Genomic DNA, 24096 nt, shown 5'->3' on the forward strand with positions numbered 1-24096 from the left:
CCGTTTCCTGGACTATTGCTGCTGCTGCTGCTGAATGAATTCTTGCTGAGTGTTGCCGCTGCAGAGACCGAGCAGAAGAAAGCGACTATTCAAACAGTCTTGGGAGCGAAATAAGGGGGGGCGGCGGGATGTGTGCGTCAGGGAAGTCGAGGGGAGCAGTGCAGAAGCACAGTGCAGTGCAGGCCGTGGGCGTGGGCGCGGCGCTGGCGCAGTCGCAGGCAGAGGTGCAGGTGGACCTCGGGAGAGGTGCAGGCGCAAAGGTGTAGGGTACCCCGGGTAGCGGGACGGAAATGGACGGTGGGTGCTGGCTGGACATGCAATGAGCGTGCGACAATGCTATATGCCCTGTGTGTGCGTGCGCGTATGTGCCAAATGCTGTGGGATGCTATGCTATGCTCTGGGCCTACTCTGCCTTGCTCTGCGGTGCGAAAGGGAAGCAACGTGATGCAGTGTCGATGCAGCAGGTGAAGGAACGGGCAAATCCTCGACGTCTGACGGCGTGACCTGGTCGTCTTTTGGCCGGCAAAATAATATGGAGAAAGAGGGAGGGAGGGAGAGGAGAGGCGCGGCAGGTCAAGTGCGAATGCGCAGGTGGGTTTGGTTTGGTTTGGTTTGGTTTATGATTTTGGCTCTGGTTTTGGTCCTGGCAGGGCCTGGCAGCGGTAAGGTGCAGAGCCGTGCGGTGCGGTGCGGGTTGCGGTTGCATGCGCAGGCGGGAAATGAGCCAGGTTGGGGTCTTGTTCCAGGTCGAGCCACCCGGGTACCTAGGTACTCAAGCAGAAACCCCCTTAGCCTCTGGAGCATCTGCCTTCTCCGGGTCGCAGGTGCTGTCTGGAGTGGAAGTGAGAGGGGGGCCGAAAGGAGATGAGATTCGTTATTGGATTGTTACCGATGGCCCAGCACCGTCCGCGAGTCCCACGAAGATACCGTGAAGAGGGCAGATGGGGCAGGACGTGGTTGCAGTATACCTAGGCGGGCAGGGCAGGTACCTGGGTGGTCCAGGTGGTTGATCTATCTAGCCTACCCAGCCAGAGGCCAAGGCCAAGGCACAAGGCCGACGTCTTGAAAGGGACTGGCATTGACTGCATTGAACTGGTGGCAGGCTTGCTACTCGGCCCAGTGCCCACGCATAGGTAGGACCCAGGTAGACTACTAGGTAGGTACAAAGGCAGACAATGTGCAGCTACTGTCGCCTCCCCAAATGTGGGCAGCCGATCGCTCACACCTGGCCTACACAGTACCTAGGTAGGTACTGCAGAGAAGCATGCCTCCTCCGTTACCTATAGTCACAGGACTGTAGCCCGGTACTGCATACCTGCTGTCTGTGTGTTTTTCCGCTCGGAGAGGGGTAGATACATGTGCCAGGCATATGATCTTCCGGGAGTCTCCTCTTCCATCCCATCTCTTATGTTCCTGGCCTCCTGCTACAAGAGGGACTCCAAGTCCATGTTCTCTTTAGTCTGTGTGTTGGTTGAATATGCATGCAGCCTTCTGTTCCATCTGGTGTGCGGTCCCCGATCTCTGGCCTTTAATTCTCTGGCCTACCTAGGTACTGCCCAGGTAATATTGGAGTACCGCGTTTCCAGTCCTCACCGTTCGTGCCGCCCTTGCCTGGCAGACCGAGTGGCAGCAAAATGACGCTCTGGGACGCGCTTTCTTCCCTCGAGGAAACGGGCAAGGGACTTTGTTCCTACGAGGGCCAATGGGCGATCTTATTCCGAAACTGCCTAACTGCCTAGGGGTTGGCCGCTGCGGGGGTGGCAGGTGCACTGCTGGTGGGTCCCCGTTTCCCTATTCGTGAAGGCCATCAGATCCCAGGATGAGAAGGAACTTCTCCATCCACCGCTGCCTGCTGCCTCTCTGGGGCCCTGCGGCCCTGGGGGCGGCGCGTGTCGATGCACGCTCGTACCATGTCCAGAACCTAGTAGGCAGGTAGGTATGGAGATGCAGCTTCCAGAAGAACCACACTAGGTATCAGTAGGCAAGTACCTAGGGATGGCAGCCGGGCCAAGGGCAGCCTCCGCACATCGATCAATCCATGGCCACATGCCTGTTGGAGGCCAGAATGGAGCCCTGCTACACGCCCGTCGTCGGTCTGCCACCACCACTCGTCACTTCTCACCGAGCCCCGAGCACACTGAACACACTGGGCCCTGGGCACTGGGCAAGGCGTGTGCTGTGTCGTCAACGTCTCGCCCCCTTTATTCCAATTTCCGCACCCACTTTACCGCCCTTCGGGTTTCCCCCGCCCTCCAGACGCGGCAAACACGGGCAGTGCGCACTTCAAGTCCCTCAGGTCCCCAGCGCTCATTTCGACGCCCCAGAACACGCGACTCGCCTTCATCACGAGAACCTTGCGGGGCTCTTTCATCTCACCCACGCCTCAGCTGCGACAGATCAAGGGGCTGGTCGCCACAGCTCGCCCAGTCTGGCAGCCCTGCTCCCGTTCTCTCCGACGCGCCGCTCCAAGTCATCAGGGCACGCCGGAGCTCGACGCCTCTTCCTCCGTTTGGAATAAGCCCTCCAAACACCTCCACGCTTCCTTTGTGATCAGCGGGCGGCATGGCCACCAGGTAGACAGAGAACCTGGTCCAGCTAGTTTGCTTGTAGGCACCGCGTCCCTATACGAGCTCCGCTCCCACTTATAGCCAACATCCTATGCTCAGATCTTACGGGCCTGTGTGCCTTAGACACGACAGTCTCAGTCTCTATTGTGTGCAGACAGGCGACTGCTCAACTTCCCAACGTGTCCAAACGCTTCCGCCACAGTGCCGGATCCTTTCTGACAACCCCACAGTTCGTATCTCCGCACTCAGTCGGCGGCTGCCGACTCGACCGCTAACATGTCTCGGTCTCTCACTCATCAATCACTCAGGGCGCAGTAAGGCTGAGCAGGGCGCACAATGGTACCACCGGGTCTGACGCCCAGACCCAAGCGCCTCTCGATGTCGCTTCAGCTGCCTCATCCTGCAAGGCAAGCCGACTTACGAACCCTGCTGGCCCGGTGTGTCGTGTATGATGGTGGATGAGGCTTACCATCACAGCTCTCGGCTCTGCAGCAGGTCGGGCTCGATTGACCACGCACGCCGTGTAACCAAGCTCTGCAGCAGTGCCATTACAACTGGGCCAATGGACATCAAGGTACCTACCCGTTTCGAGGAACCGGAATCAGACAAAGGGTGCTCTGGTCTTGAACAGCAACCCGATCGACGTCATGTTCCGCCATAAAGGGTCCTACAGCTGCCCATGGGTCTGGCTTTGCATGCCCCAGATCCGCCAGCCGAGTACCATTTGCCCAGTGACGCATACTACATGTTTGTCTGAACCGAACATATCTTGATTAGCCGATCAACGGGTTCGGAAATCGGGCCTCGTCCCATAGTTTGTCCGCGTGGCTTGGCCAGCGCTCGTTTGCCAGATCCCAGAATTGAGGTTCGGCATTGGCTTGTCGGAGCGACTTGGCGGGAGGTGTACCACCACTCGGCTGCGTAGCTGGCAAAATACAGGATCGGGCCATCTTGCCGTCGTGCAGTGGCCGCGCACCCCTCTATACATAGGATGCCAGGGGCCGCAGTGGAACAATTATTACCAGGTGGCCAGCCTTGCTACCATGTTGGCTTCGCATGCTGTCAATAGCCCGGACCAGGTCTAGCCATGGAGTATGCAAGAGCCATTGCGTGCCTCAATATGCGACATGCATGGGCCAATCTGAGATGTGCGTCAGCCTGACCGTCAAGCTTGCTGGCTTCCACCAATGGTCATCGGGATGCTGGCATAGAAACGAAGACCCAACCCCTGGCAATGCAACCAACCCTCGTCTATGTTCGGATCGAGCTCGGTGGCACTCGCGCCATGCTCTTTCCCACTCTTTTCTGACCCTGTGTTGCCCGGAGCCCTGATCGTATGCGATGCACCAGAAAACACCATGCCTCTGCTTGCAGCACGGTAAGGCTAATAATCTCAATGCACAAAGAGGAGCGGTGCCTACCTGTTCTCGTCTGCATGGCTGGGTGTCACAATCGGTGATCAGCCGTCAAGATGTTCGCCTGTCTGATCGCTGCTGCTTGCCGAGACCTGCGTCGCAGTTCGTCTCAATTTCCAGACGATCCACCAAGGTTTCCTCTGCTGCAAGCACTTAAACAGACATGTACCAAATCGGAACTCCGCTCCGGGAAGCTTCCACCCGCCATTCTTGGTACCGCCACGCGTGAGAGCGACCACCCGACGCAGGGCACAGTACAGGTGGGACCCTCGGCCGAGTGCCCGTCTTATTTCTTGAAACATGCACTTGTTCTCTGTGGCAGCAATGATTGCATAAAAACCGCGTAGCATATGTAAACAGGCGATCACTCAATCACAATCCACCCTTCAGGAGAATAGGAGGTTAGGAGAGTCATGACCAAGCGCAATTTGCTGCTTAGAGCGGCCGCATGTCATGAGTCCGGACGCACGGTAAACCGTCGAAGGTTTTTGGCATCCCATGGAAAGTCTATAGTATCTGATCCGAATCGCAGACACCAGTTGACACAAGATCTCCTGCAGGGCAGCCCGGCACCCATCTAATATGTTCTCGACTCGCCGGAGGTTTTTTTGCCTTTCTCTGTGGATCATTGAATTGAAACCTTGACAGGTTTTGTACTGCACCTACCTAGGTAGGTTATGTGCCAAGGTAAACATCAGGCTGAGACCCGAGCGAGTGGGCCCCGCACTGTCACGGTCAGCACCACCAATCGGCAGGTCTGGATGCTTCCCTTAGGGCCCGTGCACCTTTGTACCCCACTACACAGCTGGCCCAAGCTTCCCCCAACCCAGGGCCCCATCCTTCAGCCTTGCGCCTCGCTTCCTCAGGGGTAGCTGGGGCGTGCGGGACGATGAATTCCACCCTCCCCTGCAAGGAAAAATGTATACATTTTCCCTGAAAAGGAAAGACGGCTCCACTCCAAAAATCATCTAAAAGCATATAGGTTACTCTTAAAAGAGCTTCTTAATTAAATTTCCTTCCCTAAGGCTGGCAATTAAATTTAAAAAGGGCTGGCTGGGGTAAGGATAAATAATATTAATAAATATTATTAAGCATTACTTTAAGGCTTAACTTAATACTCTTTACATTCCTTAAAATAAACAAGATATATTTTTTTTAAGTAACTTTAGATTTAGGAAGTGCCAAGAAGCGCTAAGGTGGGAGAGCGGGCCGCGCTAGCTGTTATAGGAAAATAGACACATTTTTCTTTGCAGGGGAGGGTGGAATTCAACAGCCCGTGGGGCGTGGCCCCTGCTCGCGCGGGCCTCGACCGAGGCTTGGGCGCTCCCGAAACGTGCCCTGTCTCAAGCAACAGCCTCGACAGCCCGCGAAGGACACAATGGGGTTTCATTTCAGCACTCAGACAGCAATGTTTCAACATGCCCCTCCTGTCCTCTTCCAATCTCATCTGGAGAGCGAGAACGAAGAGTTTCTCGATTTTCTTCGTCCTTTCACATTATGTTCCCCGATTTCAAATTCCCATCTCGCCGACCTCGATCACCCCTGCATATGCATGACGATCGCCAGCTCATCCACCAGAGCCTAATTAATTAATTGTTTATTTACCTTGGTATAAGCTCCAGTCCTTCATCATTCACCTTGGGAAGCCCCAGCCCGCACACGATGTTCTCCAGCCTCGGGACCAAGCTCGCGCTCAAGAAGCTGGGCGTTCCCAAGGATGCCATGAACATGGGCTCGCCCTTTGGCGGTGCCAACGATGAGCCCAAGAGGCTGAAGAAGAACCAGAAGAGCCTCACTACCGAGGAGCTGGATGCGGCCGATGGGAACAACTGGCCGAAGTGGATGACCGTCAAGAGCTTGCCTCTGACGGTCCAGCCCTGGCTCTCCCCAGCACCGCCCCCAGTGCCAATCGCTCCAGACTGCCCTGGTGTCGGAGCATTGGCACCATTAGATCGCGACAGGAAGTTGATGCTCGGCAGCAATGGGCGCAAGGTGATCGTTGTTTTCTTGCGGTGTGTAGGCTGCGCATGTAAGTAGCCTGTCCCTAAGTTGTCCCGGGCGCCTCACCCGCCAAGGCCAGCGCGTCTCTTATATCCCGCGATCCATTCCTTCTCCACCGCCTACATCAATAATGAACATCCCCCTGACCTGGTCGCAGTTGCTCAAAAGAACTTTCTCGCCCTGCGTGACCTCGCGAACAAGACCCCGGTCACCTGTATCGCCATATCCCACGCCTCACCCGCTGCTACCAGTAAGTGGGTCGACCTGATGGGAGGGGCCTGGAAAGTGCAGGTCGTTATCGACGAGGACCGGGCCATCTACGCCGCCTGGGGGCTGGGCCTGTCCTCAGTATGGTACTATTTCAACCCGACTACACAGACAGCAGCGTGGAAGGAGAAAGGCTGGCTGGGAAGTACGGTAGCGACAAGCATAAACCGTAAGATGGGTATGACCAATAGAGGGGGCATGGACCTCGGGGCGTCGGGCGCCGCCGAGGGTGAAGGCCCCGGGACCATCATGGGCAACAAGTGGCAGCAGGGCGGGGCGTTCGCGGTTGACGAGAGGGGCACCGTGGTCTGGGGCGGGAAGGCGGAGAGGGCGGACGAGGTCGTGGACCTTGAGGCTGGCATTCGGGCGTTGGGCTTGTAATCATGAGCGGGCACGAGGGGGCTCACGCAGCATATCGTTGGAGGGACCCAGCATTGAGCGGTGCCGGTCCCATACTTGATTTTTAGGAGTTGGTTAGCGCAACTGGGCCAGGCAACAAGTACGGAGTTATATATCCTACACGCAACGGTTGGAGAAGGCTACGCGCAATGCTGAAAAGGACCGGCCGCGAGGCCGGCCGCACCGGTTCAGTCGCACCAACTTGAGTCTGACTTAAACGTCGATCGTGCCTCTGCCCCCCACCCCTCCTTCCCTGGGGTTGCTCGACTATCTGGGCAGGCTGGCAGGCTGGCTCGTTGGCCGGCCGCCGGCCGGGCCCCCCTACTTTGTCCCGGGACCTAGACTAACTCTGACTGCAACGGTCGAGCCGCAGGAACCGTGCGACGTGAGGCTCACTGCCGAGGGGTGGTGCCACGAGGCACACACACACAGAGACACGCACACATGAACGACCGGTCGCGGCAGGCGTGCAAGACATCGGTTTCTCTGCCTGTGTGGTGTCTCGCCCTCTGTGTGGCCCGCTTTGCTTGCTTGCGTGTGCATCGCCCGCCTGGGGAGGGCTCTTCCCGGGGAGATTCCCCAATCTAACAGGTCACTTTCATCTCGTACAATGTGTACCCGTTCTCGATCGTTTCCATGTGATTGTTTATATTCCCACACCATTCTTGCGCAACGCGACACCAAGAAATAACAACAGGAACAGCCCGCTCGGCTACCGCAGTGTTTGGGTCTGTTCCGGCTTGTTGATGAACGAGGGGGGATGAATTTGAACGTGACGGGCGGCCGGGTTCTTGTCGCAGTTCTGTCGCACCCCCGACGCCGCAGTTCGCACATCCGTGTTATTTGGCGTCGTGTCGCTCTCGGGCGCGGGCCCCTGTGGGGGTATCGGTGCTTGTTTTCGGGGGCTGTTGGTCGGGATGCCGAGTCGGAGGCGGAGCCCGGTTCGGCCCGGAGTGTTGAATGTGTGTGTGTGTGTGTGTGTGTGCTCCATGTCGTGCAGAAACTCCCTCAATCTGAGTTCAGCCCCGAGACTCTCCTCGGCCACTGCATTCCCCTTATCAAATTTGATTGCTTGCTTCTGTGACAGCCGGAGTGCAGCATTTCCAGGGTCAGCTGCTCAGATTTTGGGCACACGAGCACCGTCACTTCACCGCCCCAGGAGAGGCCGGCAGACAGGAATGAACCATCATGACGAGCTTGTGCGAGCCCTGCCCTTATCATAGATCACTTGAGGATTTGCTTTTTGGGCCTGGATACAGGAGATGTGCGCCTGAATCGCCCAACATACCGATGTTGTGCCAGATGCGCCATGATGATTCCGCCGATGATTATTTTTGTTCCATTTTTTGTGCTTTTTGCCACCGTGTGATGATTCTCCATCCTATATATCAGATATGCTCTTTCTCTTTTTGGTGTTGTAGGGGGATCGTGACGCTTGTAGTTGATACTGAGCCAGGAGTGCCGCGCCCCGTGTAAAACCGTGGGTATCGACCGTCCCTTCCAGCACCGACCGCTTCGTCACGTCAAAATCATGCCAACTCCCGACCCGCGACCGACAACATGGGGAAACATTAAGAAACAATTTGCAAGGAAATGAAGAAGAAAAAAAGACAACTCCAACAACCGGTACGACCCAAGGGGGAATATTAGGGTGAAAGACTTCCAACACCAAGCCGCCGTCCGAACAACATGACAAGATGAACTCCGCCCAACGTAGACCCAGACCAGACATGACCGTTGTGTGTGAACTGCCCTGGCGCCCGACATGAGTCTCCCTTGCTCCAATAGTGAAAATTCCAGAGTGGTATCCTTTCTTTCCCACGCGAGACAGCCGTCAATCATCATATGCCAACCAGCTCAATAGGCCCAATGCCAATGCCAGTGCCAATGCAGGTATCGTGTCTCGACGCCTTCCCTCCGGGATGCCGACATCCGTAAACGCAAAAGCCTTTGAGAAAACACCCTGTAACCATGATCCCACCATTCTCCAGATCAATGCATGCACCTGACCAATTACGTCCCGCGCATTTTAAATCATCCCACCCATCCTTCGGATTTTTCTGGCCTTCGAGGATCCCCAGTGTGCCCTCTGCTTTAGCCCCACACGCTGGTCTGTGTCTTGGGGCCCCAAGGCTGTCCTCTCTGAGGCCAGCTGCCCAGCCCAACAGGAGCGTCAGACCCAGCCGAGGTAGGATTGGCCGGTCCAGCCGCGGTGTTCACACCGCCTGATTCGCCGCCTCCCGAAACGTTGTAGCCTTGGTTCAGGGGCGACGGCAGAGGAGTAGTCGACTGCCTCTGCAGAGCCGGGTTCGGTGGTCCCTGGGAGGTGGGCGGTCCCGAGGGCCGCGTGCCGATAGGAGCCACGGGTTTCCCGGTGACGGCCCTGCCATTCTCGCCACCAGGCGAGGAGTTGCTAGTCCTGCTGATCTGCTGTTCAAGCGAGCCTTTGTTGCCGGCAGGGTTAGAGGCCGGGCTGGCGTTGCTGCTGTTCCGCTCTCGCTGTTGAGGACCAGCCGAGACCGGCTCGTTGGGCGGCTGCGGGCCGGCTTCATACGTCAGGGGCGACGGGCCGCGCATACCCGGAGGTCCACCGTGGTGGACGGGCAATCCCTGGCGAGGTGTTCCGGTCTCATCGATGTACCCTCCTGTCTGTCCAAAGGGGCTTTCGCCGTACAGCGCGCTCCGCTGGCGCGAGATCAGCTCACGACGGGCTTCCTCCGACATGCCGCTGGGGCTCAGTGTCCGTTCGGCAGACTTGGGCGCGTTGGCGGAGCTGGGGCCGGGTTGAATGTCGGTGACAGCAGCTATTGATCGCAGCAGTTAGCTCATAAGTCCCAATCAAGTGCTTCGTGCCGTGGCTCTGACGTGAGGGTCCCGAGCCAGCCGTCCGGTCTTACAAAGGGGGTGTCGGGAGAAGCAATGGGGGCATCAATATGTCAGGCCGCACTTGAGGCATGGAGAATTCGCAACAACAGTCTCTGGCTTTGGTGACCCCTGAACGGAGGAATGTGTCTTCTTCTTTTTCATTGCGGTAGGAGTCTCGTGACGCTATACAGAGGAGGGCGGCCTACTTCGGTTGTATTGCTGCTCCTGATGATAGTTGCGAAGCTCGCGCTCCCGCTGAGCTGCCATCCTCCTCTTGGCCTGCATCATCTGCTCCGCCTCGTTGGAGCCGCGCGAGGATTGGTGTCGCTGGGAGGCGTAGAAATTCTGGAGGTTCGACGAAGGGGGGCCAGACCGGCCATCAAACTCGACCGATTGTGGGCGCTGGGGGCCGCCGGAGCCACGAGGGTCTGTGGGGTATGTGTCAGCTTGGACGATGCTGGGATGTGGCCCAGCCGGCACTGATGTGCATACTCACCGAACTTGGGCCGGTTTCTGGCAGGGCCGGGAGAAAAGGGCGGTTTGAACTCACGTCTGCCACCAGGAATCCCGAACATTTTACCGCTCTTGACCAGATTCTCGATGGAGCGCTCAACCTCTGTAATTTTCATCAGTATCAGTACCATTGCCCACAAGCACTCTTCTATTCCTGTTCTCAGACCCAAGCCTTGCAGTTTCGGCGCCAGAGCAAGCAGTAATGTCTGATCCAGATGCAGAGTAAAGCTGGGAGGGCAGTCGCCCGGCCGGAATTGCAGCGCACGTACCCTCAAATTGATACCAGAATGCCGAGGTTTCCTCGCGAGGTATCGTGGAGCTCGCGCCTGTCCAGCGACGTTAATTGTTGTCGAGTGTCAAGGAATGACAGGAGGCATACCGGAGCGCGTGGGAGGGGTTTGGTGGTCCCAACCAGGCTGACCGCCAGCGGGCCATTGCGCGTCGCCGTAGTATGACATGATGAATCGTAACGGTAACCTTTCCCGAGGGCAGGCAACAGAATCTTCAGGGGTATCAAGAAGGAGCTCGTTGTTGTGCAAAATCAAGACCTGCAATAAGCGGAGAATTGTCAGCATGATTCGGTAAGCAAAGAACCGAGAAGACAGCACTGCGGTTGCGTTCAGATCCCCATATCAGCCCCAGGGAGCCTCATCGCCTCGCAGAACATGTTGCAAAAGGGAGGCGCGGCCAACTTTGGCTGTCTATGCCAGTCCCAACGGAACACATTGGTGGGCGCATGGATTCAACGGCGCACTTGCGAGGCCCAAGACGGCGGCACTGGGGTCCGAATCACCGGGACTGCAAACTCACCCGCGCGCCAGGATTCCAAACTCTTTTTTTGCTTATTACTGCCTTATACACACGACCATCAATGTCCAACAATTCGCTGTCGGTGGCGTGGATATGTTGTTGTCGAGATGACAGGGTCGAGCTCGAGCGAGCGCAACGTAGGGTGGAGTGGAGGAGAGCAGACGGTCGATGTCGTTGCGGGAACGCAAGCGACTGCAGCCAGGACGAGGAAACCTCAAAGACCCGGGACTAGACAGGACTAGACCAGGCGAGATAGGCGAGACAAGACGTGCGGATGGTGAAGGCTGAGTGCTGACGCTGACACACACGAACACTGACACTGGCACTGACTTGAGTGTGGTTTGTTTGATCGGTCGGCTCAACGACTCGTGCCTCGAAGGGGGGGTCGGGATCGATGGACGGACGAGGTTGGGGGGGGTTGTCGTGGGGGGATTTTCTTCAGCGCCCTGAAGGAAAAAAGGAGGGAAAAAGGGACGCAGCGGCAAAGGAAAAGAGGGCGCACGCCGAAATGGAAGAATTGAGGAGAGTGCCAGGTCTGGCGGCAGCCGAGTGGGAGCGGAGCGGTGGATGCTCTGGGTAGATAAAGTCCCGAGAAAAAATCGCAAGGTAACGTAAAAAAACTCCTCGAGAGGGAAAAGAGCGACACGACACGGCACCACTCAAACCACCAACCGCCCGCTGGGCGCATAGGGCCACCTACACAATCTCACACACGCTCGCACACGCACACGCGCACACACGCACACATACGCACAAACTTGACACCACAACTACGGCAGGCACGCACACCAACAGACAGGCGCGCACACATACACAGGGCCACAGCTTGCTTGCCTGCTCGCCTACTTGCTTTGCGCCTTGCCCTGGAGACTCGGAGACTGGAGACTGAGGGACCGGAGGATGGGCCTTGGTTTGGATCCTGGGCCTGCGCAGGACGGGGACCGAGACTGGGTTTGCTGGGGACTGGCCGGCTGGGTTCCCAGCAGCGCACCTGCACCTGGTTGGAAATGGAGATCTGGCCCGTGCCTTTGACCTCCCATCCCAGGTCCCCGGTACTTGACCTCAACCCTCGGCGGCGGCGGGCTGAGGCAAGCAGCTAGGGTAGCGAGGGCAAGTACTCCGTACACGTCCAAATTCAATGGGGCCTGAGGGGAATGAGGAGGGGAACCGGCAGGAGACTGGGCAGGGGAGGCTAGGCACTGACCAGGCCGGGCCAAAGGTCGCACGTTGTTTGGATGGGCCGGTACCTGGGTACCGCGCCCGGTACCTAGGGACATGGCCGCTTGCGAAGGGGAGGGAGACAGGATCCTTCCTCGGAAAAGGCCACCCACGCTGCCACGCTGCCGCGCTGCCATGCTGCCACCTGCTGCCACTTGCTGCCACAGTCAAGCGTCAGGTGCCCAGCCAGAACCATCAGGCCAGGCGAGGAACTTGCCCGTTTCGATTGCAAATGCTCCTTGCGCATGCGGGTGACGTCCTCGACGGGCTCGGCTGAGTAATGAATGACTGAGTACCGTTGCAGCCGAAACGGATAACGCACGTCTATTTCAACTGCTTGAATGCAAGCGGATAGGCTGCTCTGTGCCTGACCAGACCCAATCGATGGCGGGATGGATGGACGGATGGATGGATGGATGCATTGATTGCTTGCTGGCCGTCCTGGTGACGATGATGATGCTGAGAAATTGTGATGCTGCCGCCAGGACAACCCCTTCCCACCAGCAAAGACCGAAGGGGAGTGGGCGCCTGTCAGATGCAAGCATCGAAAAAAAAAGTTCGAGTCAAGTGACCCAAGCCAAAAGATCAGCCAGCCCTTTGTCCAGCGCCCAAAGGTCGTTGCGAAGTACCGAGTACAATGCAACGTCCATTGAGTGACCTTGGATGTGGGGGTTGACCCGGGAATGAGGAGCACAGGACCGACGCAGGTTGAGAATCAAATTGGCCCACGGAGGATTTGGGCGGTAGCGTCCAGCCCGGCCTGCGCCGTTGACACTGGGCGGGAGGATGTGGTCGAATCACCAGGCACAGAGCCATCAGCACCTCAAGATGAAATCTGGAGACGACACCTGGGGCGGGCAGGGCCATCGTTGCCCGCCTGCCCGCCCTCGGCGAGCGGCGCCCATTTGAACCCGCGGACACCATTGCGATATTGCGAGAGACCCTGCCTGGCCCATCCGTTGCCGTCTATCCGTGGCCGTGCACATGCCCGCCCGGCCTGCCTGTTTTATGTGCATCTTTTACGGTCTCCACCTACGACAAATGGTAATTAGACTGCACTGGAACTGTATGATTAATACAGCGACAGGTGGGTGATAGCAGGACAAACTCAAAAATCCATCCATGCCGGGCGATAGTGATGATGCCATTCCGCCCTCCCAATCTCCCTTGGCCTGCCCACCTTCTCCATATCTTTGCCTCAACGTTGGGGCGCCGTCCTGGCACCTGCGCCTGTGCGTGATGCGGTGTCAAGGCGGAAATTGACCTCTTCCCCATACTCTTCTCGAGTCGCTGGCCTGCGTGGCCCGCATGGCCCGTCTAGAATCCTGATGATCCCGCCCCCCCCCCCATCCCCTATCCGTATTCGACAGAATTAGAAGGCAGCTGTCGGCAAGATTGAAATTGACTGTCAATAGTTGCGTGGAGCCTCAATCTTGTGGCCCACGACCTCGTCATCCCAAGATGTGAGCAATCAAGTTTCCCGAGGCCGGGCGGCTGGCCGCTGGCATCTGATCGAGGCTTGACCGCTCGATGCGCGGGCATGATATTGTGATGGTGATTGATGGTGATGGGCTGCCGACAATCCCAGCGCCAGCCCAATGAGCATCGAGTTGCTGCCCAGGAAGACGATCAAATGCTGTAGGACACCTGCATGCAGGCAATACAGCAGTCAGTCAACCTCCTTGCCTCGGCATGGGGTGCAGCATGCAGTCTAGTCAACGTAGCACCCAGGTAGGTAGGTACTTTTCCCCGGCCCCAATCTGCGCTGACCCGATCTGCAGAGCAATCTTGAACTTGGATGGCCTGAGGCTGCAAAGAAAATCGGAGCGCACCGCAGGAAACGCAGGAAAAGCACTGCAGCATGTCTGTCGATCTCACAGAGCCCGCCCAGAATTTTCAGTCGAAGCTGCCATGCCTGCTCTCAACGTTTCATCAGTCCGGTGGTCAGGGCCCAGTGAGGATGGCCGCCATCGAACCAGACACGGCGAGGCTGTCGGCCAGGCAAGGAAGGCAGGCCATGGGGAGCCATTTTAACCGAACCGACGGAAGCACCTGCCCTTTCCTTTGCCGACAGGGTCGGTCCCCAGCTTCTTCGTTGCTTCCCTGTTGCTTCGAGAAGGAGAAGAAGGCAAGACCCACAGTACCTGCCCAAGTACCCAGGTACCTACATGCCTGGACTGCCTGGCTGCACGCACGCACACCCAGACACTCCGGGCCCAATCCCCATGTGCGTGCCCTGAACGCAGCAGCTGGTCTTTGAACACCAACAATCTCCCCAACTGCCACATGGACTGCTGGTGAAGTCCGGCCGATGCGACCCTGTCGCCATCTGAGACCCTTCATAACACGAGCTCGTCGCGTATCTGTATCTGTTGCTTCTTGTTTCTCCGCCCTGCAACTGGCCGCCTCCTGCTCGCCGTGACACAACCTGCCAGTATTCAGTGTCTTGGCAGGTCGCAGACGGCAGAAAGAAACACCAGCATCAGCATCGGCATCAGCACCGCATCGCCAACAGCAAACACCTGCACACAGCCCTACAACGCAAGGACCTATGCCCGTGCCGCGCCATGCCTTGCCATGCAATGTCATGCCGAGGGGTTCCGAGCTTCCGGAGCAGCCTCGCCCTGCATCGTGTTAATGAAGGCCAAGCAGCCGATGATTGGATCAATCTTTAATCTTGCCTTGACGTTTCCCTCGCTCCCTTCGTAACGGCATCGGCAATCTCAACATGTGAGGTTGAAACTTCACTGGAACAAGAGGTGCCGGGGTGTATGATCGTGTCGAGACAAGCCCTTTGTCAGTCACTTGAGGACAGCGCCGTCATTGGCAGCCGGCCCGGCCCTTCCCAGCAGATACCAACCAGATTATGACCTGCACCTGGACACCACCGTGTCGTGTGCTCTACAGTACAATAGGCTTGTCTGGACTTTGATCTTCTGGGAGTCCAAACTCCCGACACGGTTATCAGATTGTCCACGCCATTTCAACTGGCTTCCTTGTCAGGCAACTAAGGCGTACATAGTCCTGCGAAAGGGGGGTGAAAGTGCCTCATTCGTTCTAACGCGATAAAACACTACGTCGTGCCATTCCCAGGCAACGGACGTCGTGTCGCAGCAGTCCATGATGATCGCCGAACCAATTCAAAAGCCTGTTTGGCCTCGGATTTTCAGGCTCGTTCACAGGGTCGCCCACAAGAATTTGAGGTTCTCCTGATGGCCTGACCAGCCGGGGTTTTAGCACCAATTCCGCCTTCGGTTGTCCAAAATGCTACTGTCAAGGTTTTGGGGCCTCCTGCCGAGCGCCCAGAAAGTCTGTGGGGCTATATCGATTGTCATTCACAATAACAAACGATGGCGGGTGATTGCATTCATTCCTGTCTACCCTGGTTTAGCCTTCACTTCTGCCGCCCGGATCGTCGCCCGCCCTACCAGACTTTAAATTTCGGCCGTCACTCGACAGGAGGCTCCTCCGAGAATCAGATCGGTAACAGACATTGGTCCCGGCCCCGCTGATCACCGGGTCTTGGAACTGTTCTCCGCCCGGTTCCGGGGCGCTCCACGGCGCTGTCCACTTCTTTCATCAACTCTTAAACCAGCGTCTGGCTGGAGGACTGGTGAGCTTCAACACAGAAGCGATTCCTGCCTTCTTGATCTTGAGGGCGCTAAAGCTGACCCTGAATATCTCGTCGATTTGGGCCATGCAAACTCGTCAGGGGACATTTACTTGCACCCTGCGGTGTGATGTGAGAATGACCTGCGCAAAAGCAACTGCGGGATCCTAGTCCTTCACTTCTTCTAGAAGGTTTCCTCCGAAGAACAAGGCTCAACCTGGAACATCCACGACATTGGTTGCAAATCGTCCAGGCTTTCTTCCTCCGGTAGGTGCGCCTCGCAAACCAGCGGAAGAACCCATGCCGGCACCGGGTTGCAGCTCGTCTGATAGTATTCCGCCAGACAGGCCGGCATGTTTCATGCCGTGGAGGAACCGCTCTGAGTTTTTCGACGACCTACATCCTGCGATTACCCCCTGAGAGGATTGTCTGCAATAGCCTCGCCATCACGAGTATCAAGTAGCCTTGGTATGGGCCTTGCGAGACGTTTCCACTCTACGCCGAGGATTAGTCGCCTGATGTTTCCCACGGCTTCTGCAGATGCAAGGCGTTTTACATTATTACACTTCTCTGATCCCTGTCTTGCAGCTGGCCTGCCTTCCCAAGGCACTACTGCATATTGTTATCCACATGTCGTTGTCGGTTTGAAAGTTTTCGATTCGGCCCCCGCGCGGGAAGACACCACTTGCCCCCACACTGCATCAGCGTATACTTTGACAAAGAGCCTGCCAGGCCAAATCTCCCCACGACCTCGGTGTCTTATTCCAAGTTGGCCTGTTGTTGTTGGAGACGTCCACCCTCCAGCCGTGAGAATGGTGGGGAGTGCCTCGTCGCTCTCGCCGAAGCTATCTTGAAAAGTAAATGGCGAAACAAAGATGAGGACATGGTCACAAAGCTTATTAAAGTATTCGCTATTAGCTGTCACGGGCCCGTGGCTGTTGAGTTGCCAGGGTCCTTCTGGTCTTGGCTACATGGAGGATCTATATCCTTGCGATCTGTGCAACTTCTCTCGAGGCCCAATCTCATGTGAGGCCATAGCTCTGTCGGAGAAACGTTTTCGAGATGCTGGGGCTATCTTGTCCAGCCCCATCATGTCTTGAGCACTTATGGCGATGTCTTGCATCGTTTGGAATGGCAACTTGGAGCTAGGCATCTTTATTACTCGGCAGAACCGTGATACAGTTCTTCTAGTCTATGAGTCTTCCACCGCCACGATTCGAACGTGATGTCAAACATCCCGCAGCAGGGCAATTCTGCCGGAGTTGGGAGGCGCTGATGCTGCAGGCACTCTCTCGAAATATCCATTAGCAGTGTTTATTTTGGGGCTTGGGTATAGGGGAGAAAAAGTCGTAGTCGTCACGTGTGTCGACCGTCTCAAATCACGAACACTCGTCCAGCCTTTGTTGCTATCTTTGGATACCTCTACTAGGCTATTGTTCACACCGATCTTGAGCCGTGATATATCGACAGCCAATGAGATACATGACCTTGCAATACGCGGGTGAAGAGTGACACCGCTTCTGCCGTGAACATGGGACTCTTCATGTAGACCCCCAACGCTTCGATGGGAGTGGATCTCAAAACCCGCAGGAATTTCTTCTCCTTGTAGATGCCGCATATCGATCATCCTTACCGATCGGAGACAACATCCCGGACCCCAGGACGGCCGGTCGCTGATGATGCGTCTCATGGACCACCTGTCAGGCCTGTGTGGCTGGCGCAACAAGGTTCGGCCGTTCGACACCTGACGCCGCCGAAGGCTTGCCATCGGCTACCAGATCTTTAATGGCTGGCCCGAGATCCTCGTTGGGGCCCTGTTCTGGCAGTGATTCGAAACAAGACAGTGGTGACGAGTCGATGTGTGACTACATTGCGAGCCCGCCAAGGTCAGGCATCCAGCCGAGGATGGTTCACCCGCTGGGGGGTGATAACTTCTCCAGACACGGCCCCGTCTGTGCTGCACAGGTGGACTGCCGCCACCGGGGACAGACGCCGGGTGCTCTCGGCAGAGGCAGGAACCGTCCGGCTCCGCGTGTGTTCGTTCTCCCGTGCTACTACACCTGGCATGATACAGGTGAGGGCGGCCGAGGGACAGACAACCCCGACGAAGTCACAGTCAACCAATCAGTCTGGCCAGACACCTCCCGTCACACTATGGAGTGACGCTTCGTGGACTCAACCGCATGGGAGCCCCGTTGATTCTAAAATTACCGCTGCGTGAGAATAGGCGAGCGTTGGGAGAAAGAATCACCCGAAGTCGAGCCAGGTGATGCCGGTATCAGTCACTTTGAGCTGGCGACCCAGAGAATCACGGTTCGCGCGGGCGACGGCAGGTCTGGTTTTAACCGACATCTGCCACTTCGGTCAGTCCCGTACTTTCCGTTCAATGACCTTTGTGTAAGCTCGTGTCGTGCGACTCGAGCCAATCAATGGCTGGCTTGGAACGCGTCCAGGGGGGGGGGAGGCTTCTTAAAGAAAGGTACATGTCCATCATTATAATCAGAATTTCTTATTCGCCGTAAGTATTACCAATGTATTTAGTCCACAATATCCTCCTAGATCTCCTTGCCATGGTACCTCTTCCCACGGACAACTATCGAGCATCTACACCCGCTCATCAGCGATGAGGCCCTGCTTCCTTGCCTCATTGAGCGCCTTGAGCTTGGCAGTCCCGATGCCAGCAACGCCGCCCTCCTGGTTGTCGCCGAGCCAGGGCTTCTTCGAGTCGCCGAGCATGCTGCCGGCGAGGAAGTAGACGACGAGGCCGAGGATGATGAGCACGAAGGCGACGGGGTACAGGTAGTGGACGGCGTAGCCGAAGACGTGGATGCCGATGATGACGCCCCAGAAGTTGCCGGTCAGCAGGCTGATGTCGAAGAAGGCGGCGGAGCCCATGCGGAACATGAGGGGCGCGAGCGAGTAGAAGACGAAGAGGCACAGGGTGTAGCCGACGACGTAGCCGATGACGGGGCCGTTCCAGGTGGCCTCCTGGAAGGTCTGCCTGTCGAAGATGCCGGCGGTGGCTCCGCCGATGCACATGCCCAGCAGGCCCATGAAGCTCAGCACCTCGTAGACGGGGCGGCGCGAGACGCACCACTCCTCGAAGACGTTGCTGAGGCCGTAGAAGGTGGCGCCGGCCAGGCAGAAGAGGTCGCCCTTGAGCATGTCCGGGGTGGAGAAGTTGTTGGAGCCGGTCATGGCGTCGCTGCCCAGCAGCATGCCCATGCCGCCGCAGGCGACGAGGATGCCCAGGATCTGGAAGAGCTTGTAGCGGACCTTGAGCAGGGTGAAGGAGACGACGACGACGCAGACGATGGACCAGAAGTTGATGAGCTGGGCGGACAGGATGTTGGTGTAGCGGTAGGCCAGGACGGTGAAGTAGTTGCCCTCGACGTCGAGGAAGGCCAGGATGAAGTACTTCCAGCCGTCCGAGAGGGCGACGCGGCCGACCTTGCGCCAGCCGTAGCGGTAGAACATGTAGGGGACGTAGACGGCGCTCAGCAGCACGTAGTTGAAGAAGGTCTGGAAGGCCGGGATGGAGGTGCCCCACTCGACCAGGAACGAGGTGAAGGTGCTGGTGGCCGTGTTGCACAGGGTCAGCAGCTGGCCCAGCAGGATCAGCGTCCAGAAGTCCCAGGTGGTGAAGTACGAGTACCAGTGGACCTTCCTGGCCTGGATCTGCTGCAGGCCCTCGGCGACGGCCTGGTTCTCGGTGGTGGTGGCCGCCCGCGCGTCGCCCTCGCTGTAGACGTGCGTCTGCACGGGCGAGCCGTCGACGCCGTCGTACAGGGCCTTGTTCGAGGTTGTCTCGGTGGTGGACGCCATCGTGAAGGTGCTGCCGATCGTGTCCGGCTTGAGGGTGACAAGTCTATTGGGTCCCGGAAGATGAGGCCGGATCCGGCCTGAAGCGTCCTTGCTGCGGCAGCCGCAGATGCACCTGACGTGACCGTATAGTTCGGATATACCGCAGAGTATACTATACCGATGTGAATGTGGGTATGAATATGAATGTTCGCGTGGTCTTTCTATCGTCCCCTTGAGCAGTGCGCAAAGACTCGAAGTCGCCTGCTGTAATTCAGTGAGGTCCCAGATGGCACATGGACCGATGTGCCAGGAAATGGTGGTGAGTGAGACGGCTTGAGGTGAGGAGACGGGCGACGGCGCGAGTGAGAGCGTCGAGAAAAGGCAGACAGACGCGGCGAAAGACCCTTCCTTCAGGGTTCAGGCCGATCTGAATAGACAGACGTGCGACTGACTGACTGGCTTAAGACTGGGATAGATGAGGGTGTGGCCCAAGAGGTATGGATGGAACACTTAGTATCTGTCCCGCCGGTCTGGGTCGATGAAAGTTTTTTTTTTTTTTTTTTTTTTTTTCACTTTTTTTTTCCCTCCCCCCCCCCCCGTCTTGTTCTCTTCGCCAGACCAGACCGAGATGGGGTGGTGGGAATGGGTGCTGGTCGCCACTGGGTCTGGGTCCCCCCGTCCATGGTATCAACGGTGGTGGGGTCGGATGATAATCATCGGGTCGGGCGTGCCCACTACCAAGCGCCGCGGTGCGTCCGGCTGCATTAGCGGGGGGACATGACGGGCTCGACATCAACCTCGATCTGCGGGCCTTCGCGGGGCTGGCCGGAGAGAGATGCCGCACTATCCTGACGGCTCAAAGCACACTACATGCAACACTCTTTTTAGTCTTCAGCCTCAAGGCGCTATGAATTACAAAGCAGCAAAGCGTTGTGTTTGGGAATTGGTCATTGATTGATCCCTAGTCTTCTCAGTCTTGTGGCAGGGTGGTGGCAGGCAAAGGAATCGACTCAGTATCCTCTCGACAACGTTCACGTCACGCTTCTACCACGTGCCAGAACAAGCCATTCCCGTAGAAGTGCGTCGAGCAGCCAGGTCATCCGCCCAGGTGGTATATCCCAAGCCTGCACACCACCGGTTCCTCCACCAGCACGAGACAAGCCAGCGTGAAATGCCGTGCTACCGTGACTAACACGTCTACCACCCACCACGGCGGGGGATGGCGAGGGTCTGACCCGGGTAGATCATGTCCGGGTTGGCAATGTTGTTGTGCCTCGCAATCTCCTCGAACGAGACGCCGTCGAACCTGGCGGCAATGCCCCGCAGAGTGTCTCCCTGCTGGACCACCACCGTGTCAGGGCCGCAGCCACCGCCGCGGGGCGCCTCGTGGTGGTGGTCGTCACGGCGCCGACGGTCCTCGTCCTCTCGCCGACGACGGTCCTCATCGTCCCGGCGACGACGGTCTTCGTCCTCGCGGCGATGGCGCTCGTCATCCTCCTTGTGGCGGCGCTCGTCCTCCTTCTTCTCCTTGCGCTCGTCCTTCCAGTCGTCCACCTTCTCCTCCACCTCGTGGCCCGCGAACGCACCGGCAACACCGCCGAGGACGGTGCCGATGACGCCGTGGCCGGCCTTGGCCCCGAGGGCGTGGCCGCCGAAGGCACCGGCGGCACCGCCGATCAGCGTGCCGGCGATATCTCGGTCCTTGTCGCCGCCGCTGTTTCTGCGGTCACGGGACTTGCTGCGGGACTTGCTGCGGGACTTGCTGCGGGACTTGCTGCGGGAGCGATCCCGTCGACCACCGTCGTGGCTGTAGTAGTCCGATCCGCCGCCCCTTGACTCCTCCCTGTAAGGAGGGGCATCGTGGTGGCGGTCGTGAGGGCGGTCTCCTCCGTCACGGTAGTAATCCTGAGCAGACATGATGTGGGGTGGTGAGAGGATGGGTATGTCAGGAAAGGACGGGACGGGCTGAGATAGATGACTGTATGAGGAGGAGGTACTCTGTTCTTTGCTGTTGTAGGAGTGGATGTTGTCATGATCTCTTCCAACCCGGGCCAGTTGACGCGAGGGACTGGACCTCTTTATAGGCAGATGTTGACACCAGGACGGGCCCCTTTCAAGCTCGGAAACTCGTCTCATCGTACGCGCAGGCGGCAGGGGTGCTTGGGGTCCAGGCTGATCCACTGGCTCAAGAGACCCGATGAGGGCGCCAGCACAGCCATCATGTCATATCGCCATCCAACTCTGTTCTGGCAGAAAGAGAGGCTGTGCTGCGAATACGTGTTGTCACTGCCGTCCAGTGAGCTGCCACTGAAGCTTGTTTCAGGGCCCACGGCCCCATACATCAGAGGGGAGCCCCGGACTTCGGCCCTGGTCCTCCTTGGCAGCCCGGGTTCTGGCCACTGCAGGTCAGGCCGCCGCGGCCAGCGCCCGTGGGCCGTCAGGGGCCACTGTGAAACCTCCATCCAGGCCTGACAAGGAACAGCTTGAAGCTTTTCGGTCGGTCGGGCGATCCAGCTGGATCGCCGCCGTGCGAGGAGGTGGCCGCAGAATGGTCCGCAGCTGCACGCCACGCTGCCACAGACAGCAGCAAGCAAGCACGCCTTCTCAGCTTACCGTGCACAAGTCTGCTTTGTTCTATTTCCGAAGCTTCGTTGCAGACCATGCATGCACCCCGTTGCCAAGTCGGGATCACCACCACCACCACCAACAGCTTCCCGTCCGTGACACCAAACTCAATTCCCGTTTGACATCTGAATGCCCAACTACTCTCTCACGCTTCCAAGGTTTCGCGACTCATTCATCATGTGCCTGTGAGCTTGGCCTGCTCTCAACCTGATACTCGACAGCCCTACAGGAGCTGCAGGAAAATGTTCCGAGCAAGTGCGTAAGCTCCCCCACATGTGCCAGTCCTGTACCCAGGTATGCCAGCGTGAAGCAACACATGGCAGCTCGGCATATAACACAAAGCTTGGGATATGGGCATCACCGCGAGCTCCCTTCAAGCTGTATCAGGGAGATCATGGTCACTTGGGATGCGTAGGAGGTTCCTCAGTTATGGAAATTCACCGGATAAACATTGAAGCGCGGCACAGGCCAGCTTGATCACGTCAACAGCACAACATAGTTACTGGTACGGGATTGCTCCTAGACATGCGCAATAAATCTAGGCACTGGATACTTTTCATAAATCTGAGGAAGCGTATTCCGTGGCAGACCCCGCAGATTATTCAAGAGAACGGATATTTGCTCTCGCAAGAACAGAGGGTACACCCATGCGTCACCAGCACTAAACCAACACCCACGCCCAATTCACAGACCCAATTCACACTCAACTCATATACCTGACACCTATATACCTGATGTATCTAAGTATTAGGTTTGTAAGTGTGTAGGTGCTGGGTATATGGGTATATGGGTGTTGGGTGTGTGGGTGTGTGGGTGTGTGGGTGTGTGACGTATGGGTGTACCCTCCATTTTTACGGGTGCGAGTATGCATTCTCTATTTGAAGAACTGAGAGGAGTCAATTTAAAGTTGTCATTCGCGGATCGCACGTCTTCTGAAGCTGACCTTCCGTCGAATTCCTGCCGCATCATACAATTTAGCCACCCATAGCCCTTGGCAATACTACAAAATGACCAGTCGAGCTATAGTACGGATTCATTTGCTTGGGATGAAGGGGAGGGGCGTACAAGTCCGCATGTTTCCATTATACATATCAAAGGAAACTCTACCTTCTAAAGAGTATGAGAAAGTTGACATACCGAGATGGAAGCTGCAGCGGCAGCGTGTGGTCGAGTCTAGAGTCCAGACCGGGAGCGGAGGAAGCGGATTCAAACCCTGTAGTGATTGATTTGAAGTCATGCCCGGCGACAAAGTTCACGCCTTTTCCGAGGAACTGCTGCTAGGTCCGAGTCAATCAGATATCAATAAAGGTTTCCAAAGGCTGCCACTAACCAGGGCTTATGAAAATTAAGTTTTACAGGTATTCGTATAAAAGTACACCATTTTGGGGACTCCTCAAATCTCACATGACAGCAATTACAAAAGAATTGTGAAAACAGAGCCTTCACTAGAGCCTGAGGGTCTAGGGCTACTTGGAAGGATTTGGTGTAACTCTCTCGCCTCCACGCATAAAACAGGTGCAAGGTGGTCGTGGGTCTCAGTGAGTCCCTGCACTTACTTTGTATGGCAACAAGATCACTAGGGCAATTGTAGTATCGATGTGGTTACGGAATCTCAATCCATTGGTTTATTCTTGTCATTCTCGCCATTTCCTTCTTCCTTTGAGCCACTCGTTCCGAAAACAATCCCTCTCTACAGTTACGCGCAGCTGACTGCAGTAACATCTTCGATGTGCTTGCCTTTTGTTCTCTCACACATGCTCGGATGAGCCATCGCACACATACATAGTTCCGATTGAGACTGGAGAGGGATCGTGCTCACGTTGCTCTTGGGAATGGCTCTCTCTGTGGTGTCTGCAATGGCGTGTCCGCCGTCCTTGCTCGGCAGTCATGATCTACTCGCGGGGAAGCTCTTCCATAAATATGCCAGACCACCTATGTAAAGAGACCAAAGCATCCTACACTAACCTCAATGTATTCTCATGGGACATTACTCCTCCCAACG

At 56.9% G+C, this 24096-nt stretch overlaps 4 protein-coding genes across 4 annotated transcripts; 1 reads left to right on the top strand and 3 right to left on the bottom strand.

The window, feature by feature from the left end:
• Window positions 1-5644: 5644 nt before the first annotated feature.
• On the top strand, window positions 5645-6631 carry INS49_001940 (uncharacterized protein; the record flags this gene model as incomplete). The annotated part of the gene is made up of 2 exons (XM_043162759.1): window positions 5645-6011; window positions 6141-6631. The coding sequence occupies 2 exons, from the start codon at window positions 5645-5647 to the stop codon at window positions 6629-6631; spliced, it is 858 nt and encodes a 285-aa protein (XP_043031265.1).
• Window positions 6632-8743: 2112 nt separating this feature from the next.
• Window positions 8744-10485, bottom strand: INS49_001941 (uncharacterized protein; the record flags this gene model as incomplete). The annotated part of the gene is made up of 5 exons (XM_043162760.1): window positions 8744-9453; window positions 9721-9942; window positions 10065-10130; window positions 10297-10353; window positions 10407-10485. The coding sequence occupies 5 exons, from the start codon at window positions 10483-10485 to the stop codon at window positions 8744-8746; spliced, it is 1134 nt and encodes a 377-aa protein (XP_043031266.1).
• A 7784-nt stretch (window positions 10486-18269) lies between these two features.
• On the bottom strand, window positions 18270-19490 carry INS49_001942 (uncharacterized protein; the record flags this gene model as incomplete). Its single annotated transcript, XM_043162761.1, has 1 exon — window positions 18270-19490. The coding sequence occupies one exon, from the start codon at window positions 19488-19490 to the stop codon at window positions 18270-18272; it is 1221 nt and encodes a 406-aa protein (XP_043031267.1).
• Window positions 19491-20666: 1176 nt separating this feature from the next.
• On the bottom strand, window positions 20667-21386 carry INS49_001943 (uncharacterized protein; the record flags this gene model as incomplete). Its single annotated transcript, XM_043162762.1, has 1 exon — window positions 20667-21386. One exon carries the CDS (start codon window positions 21384-21386, stop codon window positions 20667-20669), a length of 720 nt encoding a protein of 239 aa, XP_043031268.1.
• Between the last annotated feature and the right edge of the window lie 2710 nt (window positions 21387-24096).

This window comes from Diaporthe citri (genome assembly GCF_014595645.1).
Source record: "Diaporthe citri strain NFHF-8-4 chromosome Unknown scaffold_1, whole genome shotgun sequence".
Taxonomy (NCBI): domain Eukaryota; kingdom Fungi; phylum Ascomycota; class Sordariomycetes; order Diaporthales; family Diaporthaceae; genus Diaporthe; species Diaporthe citri.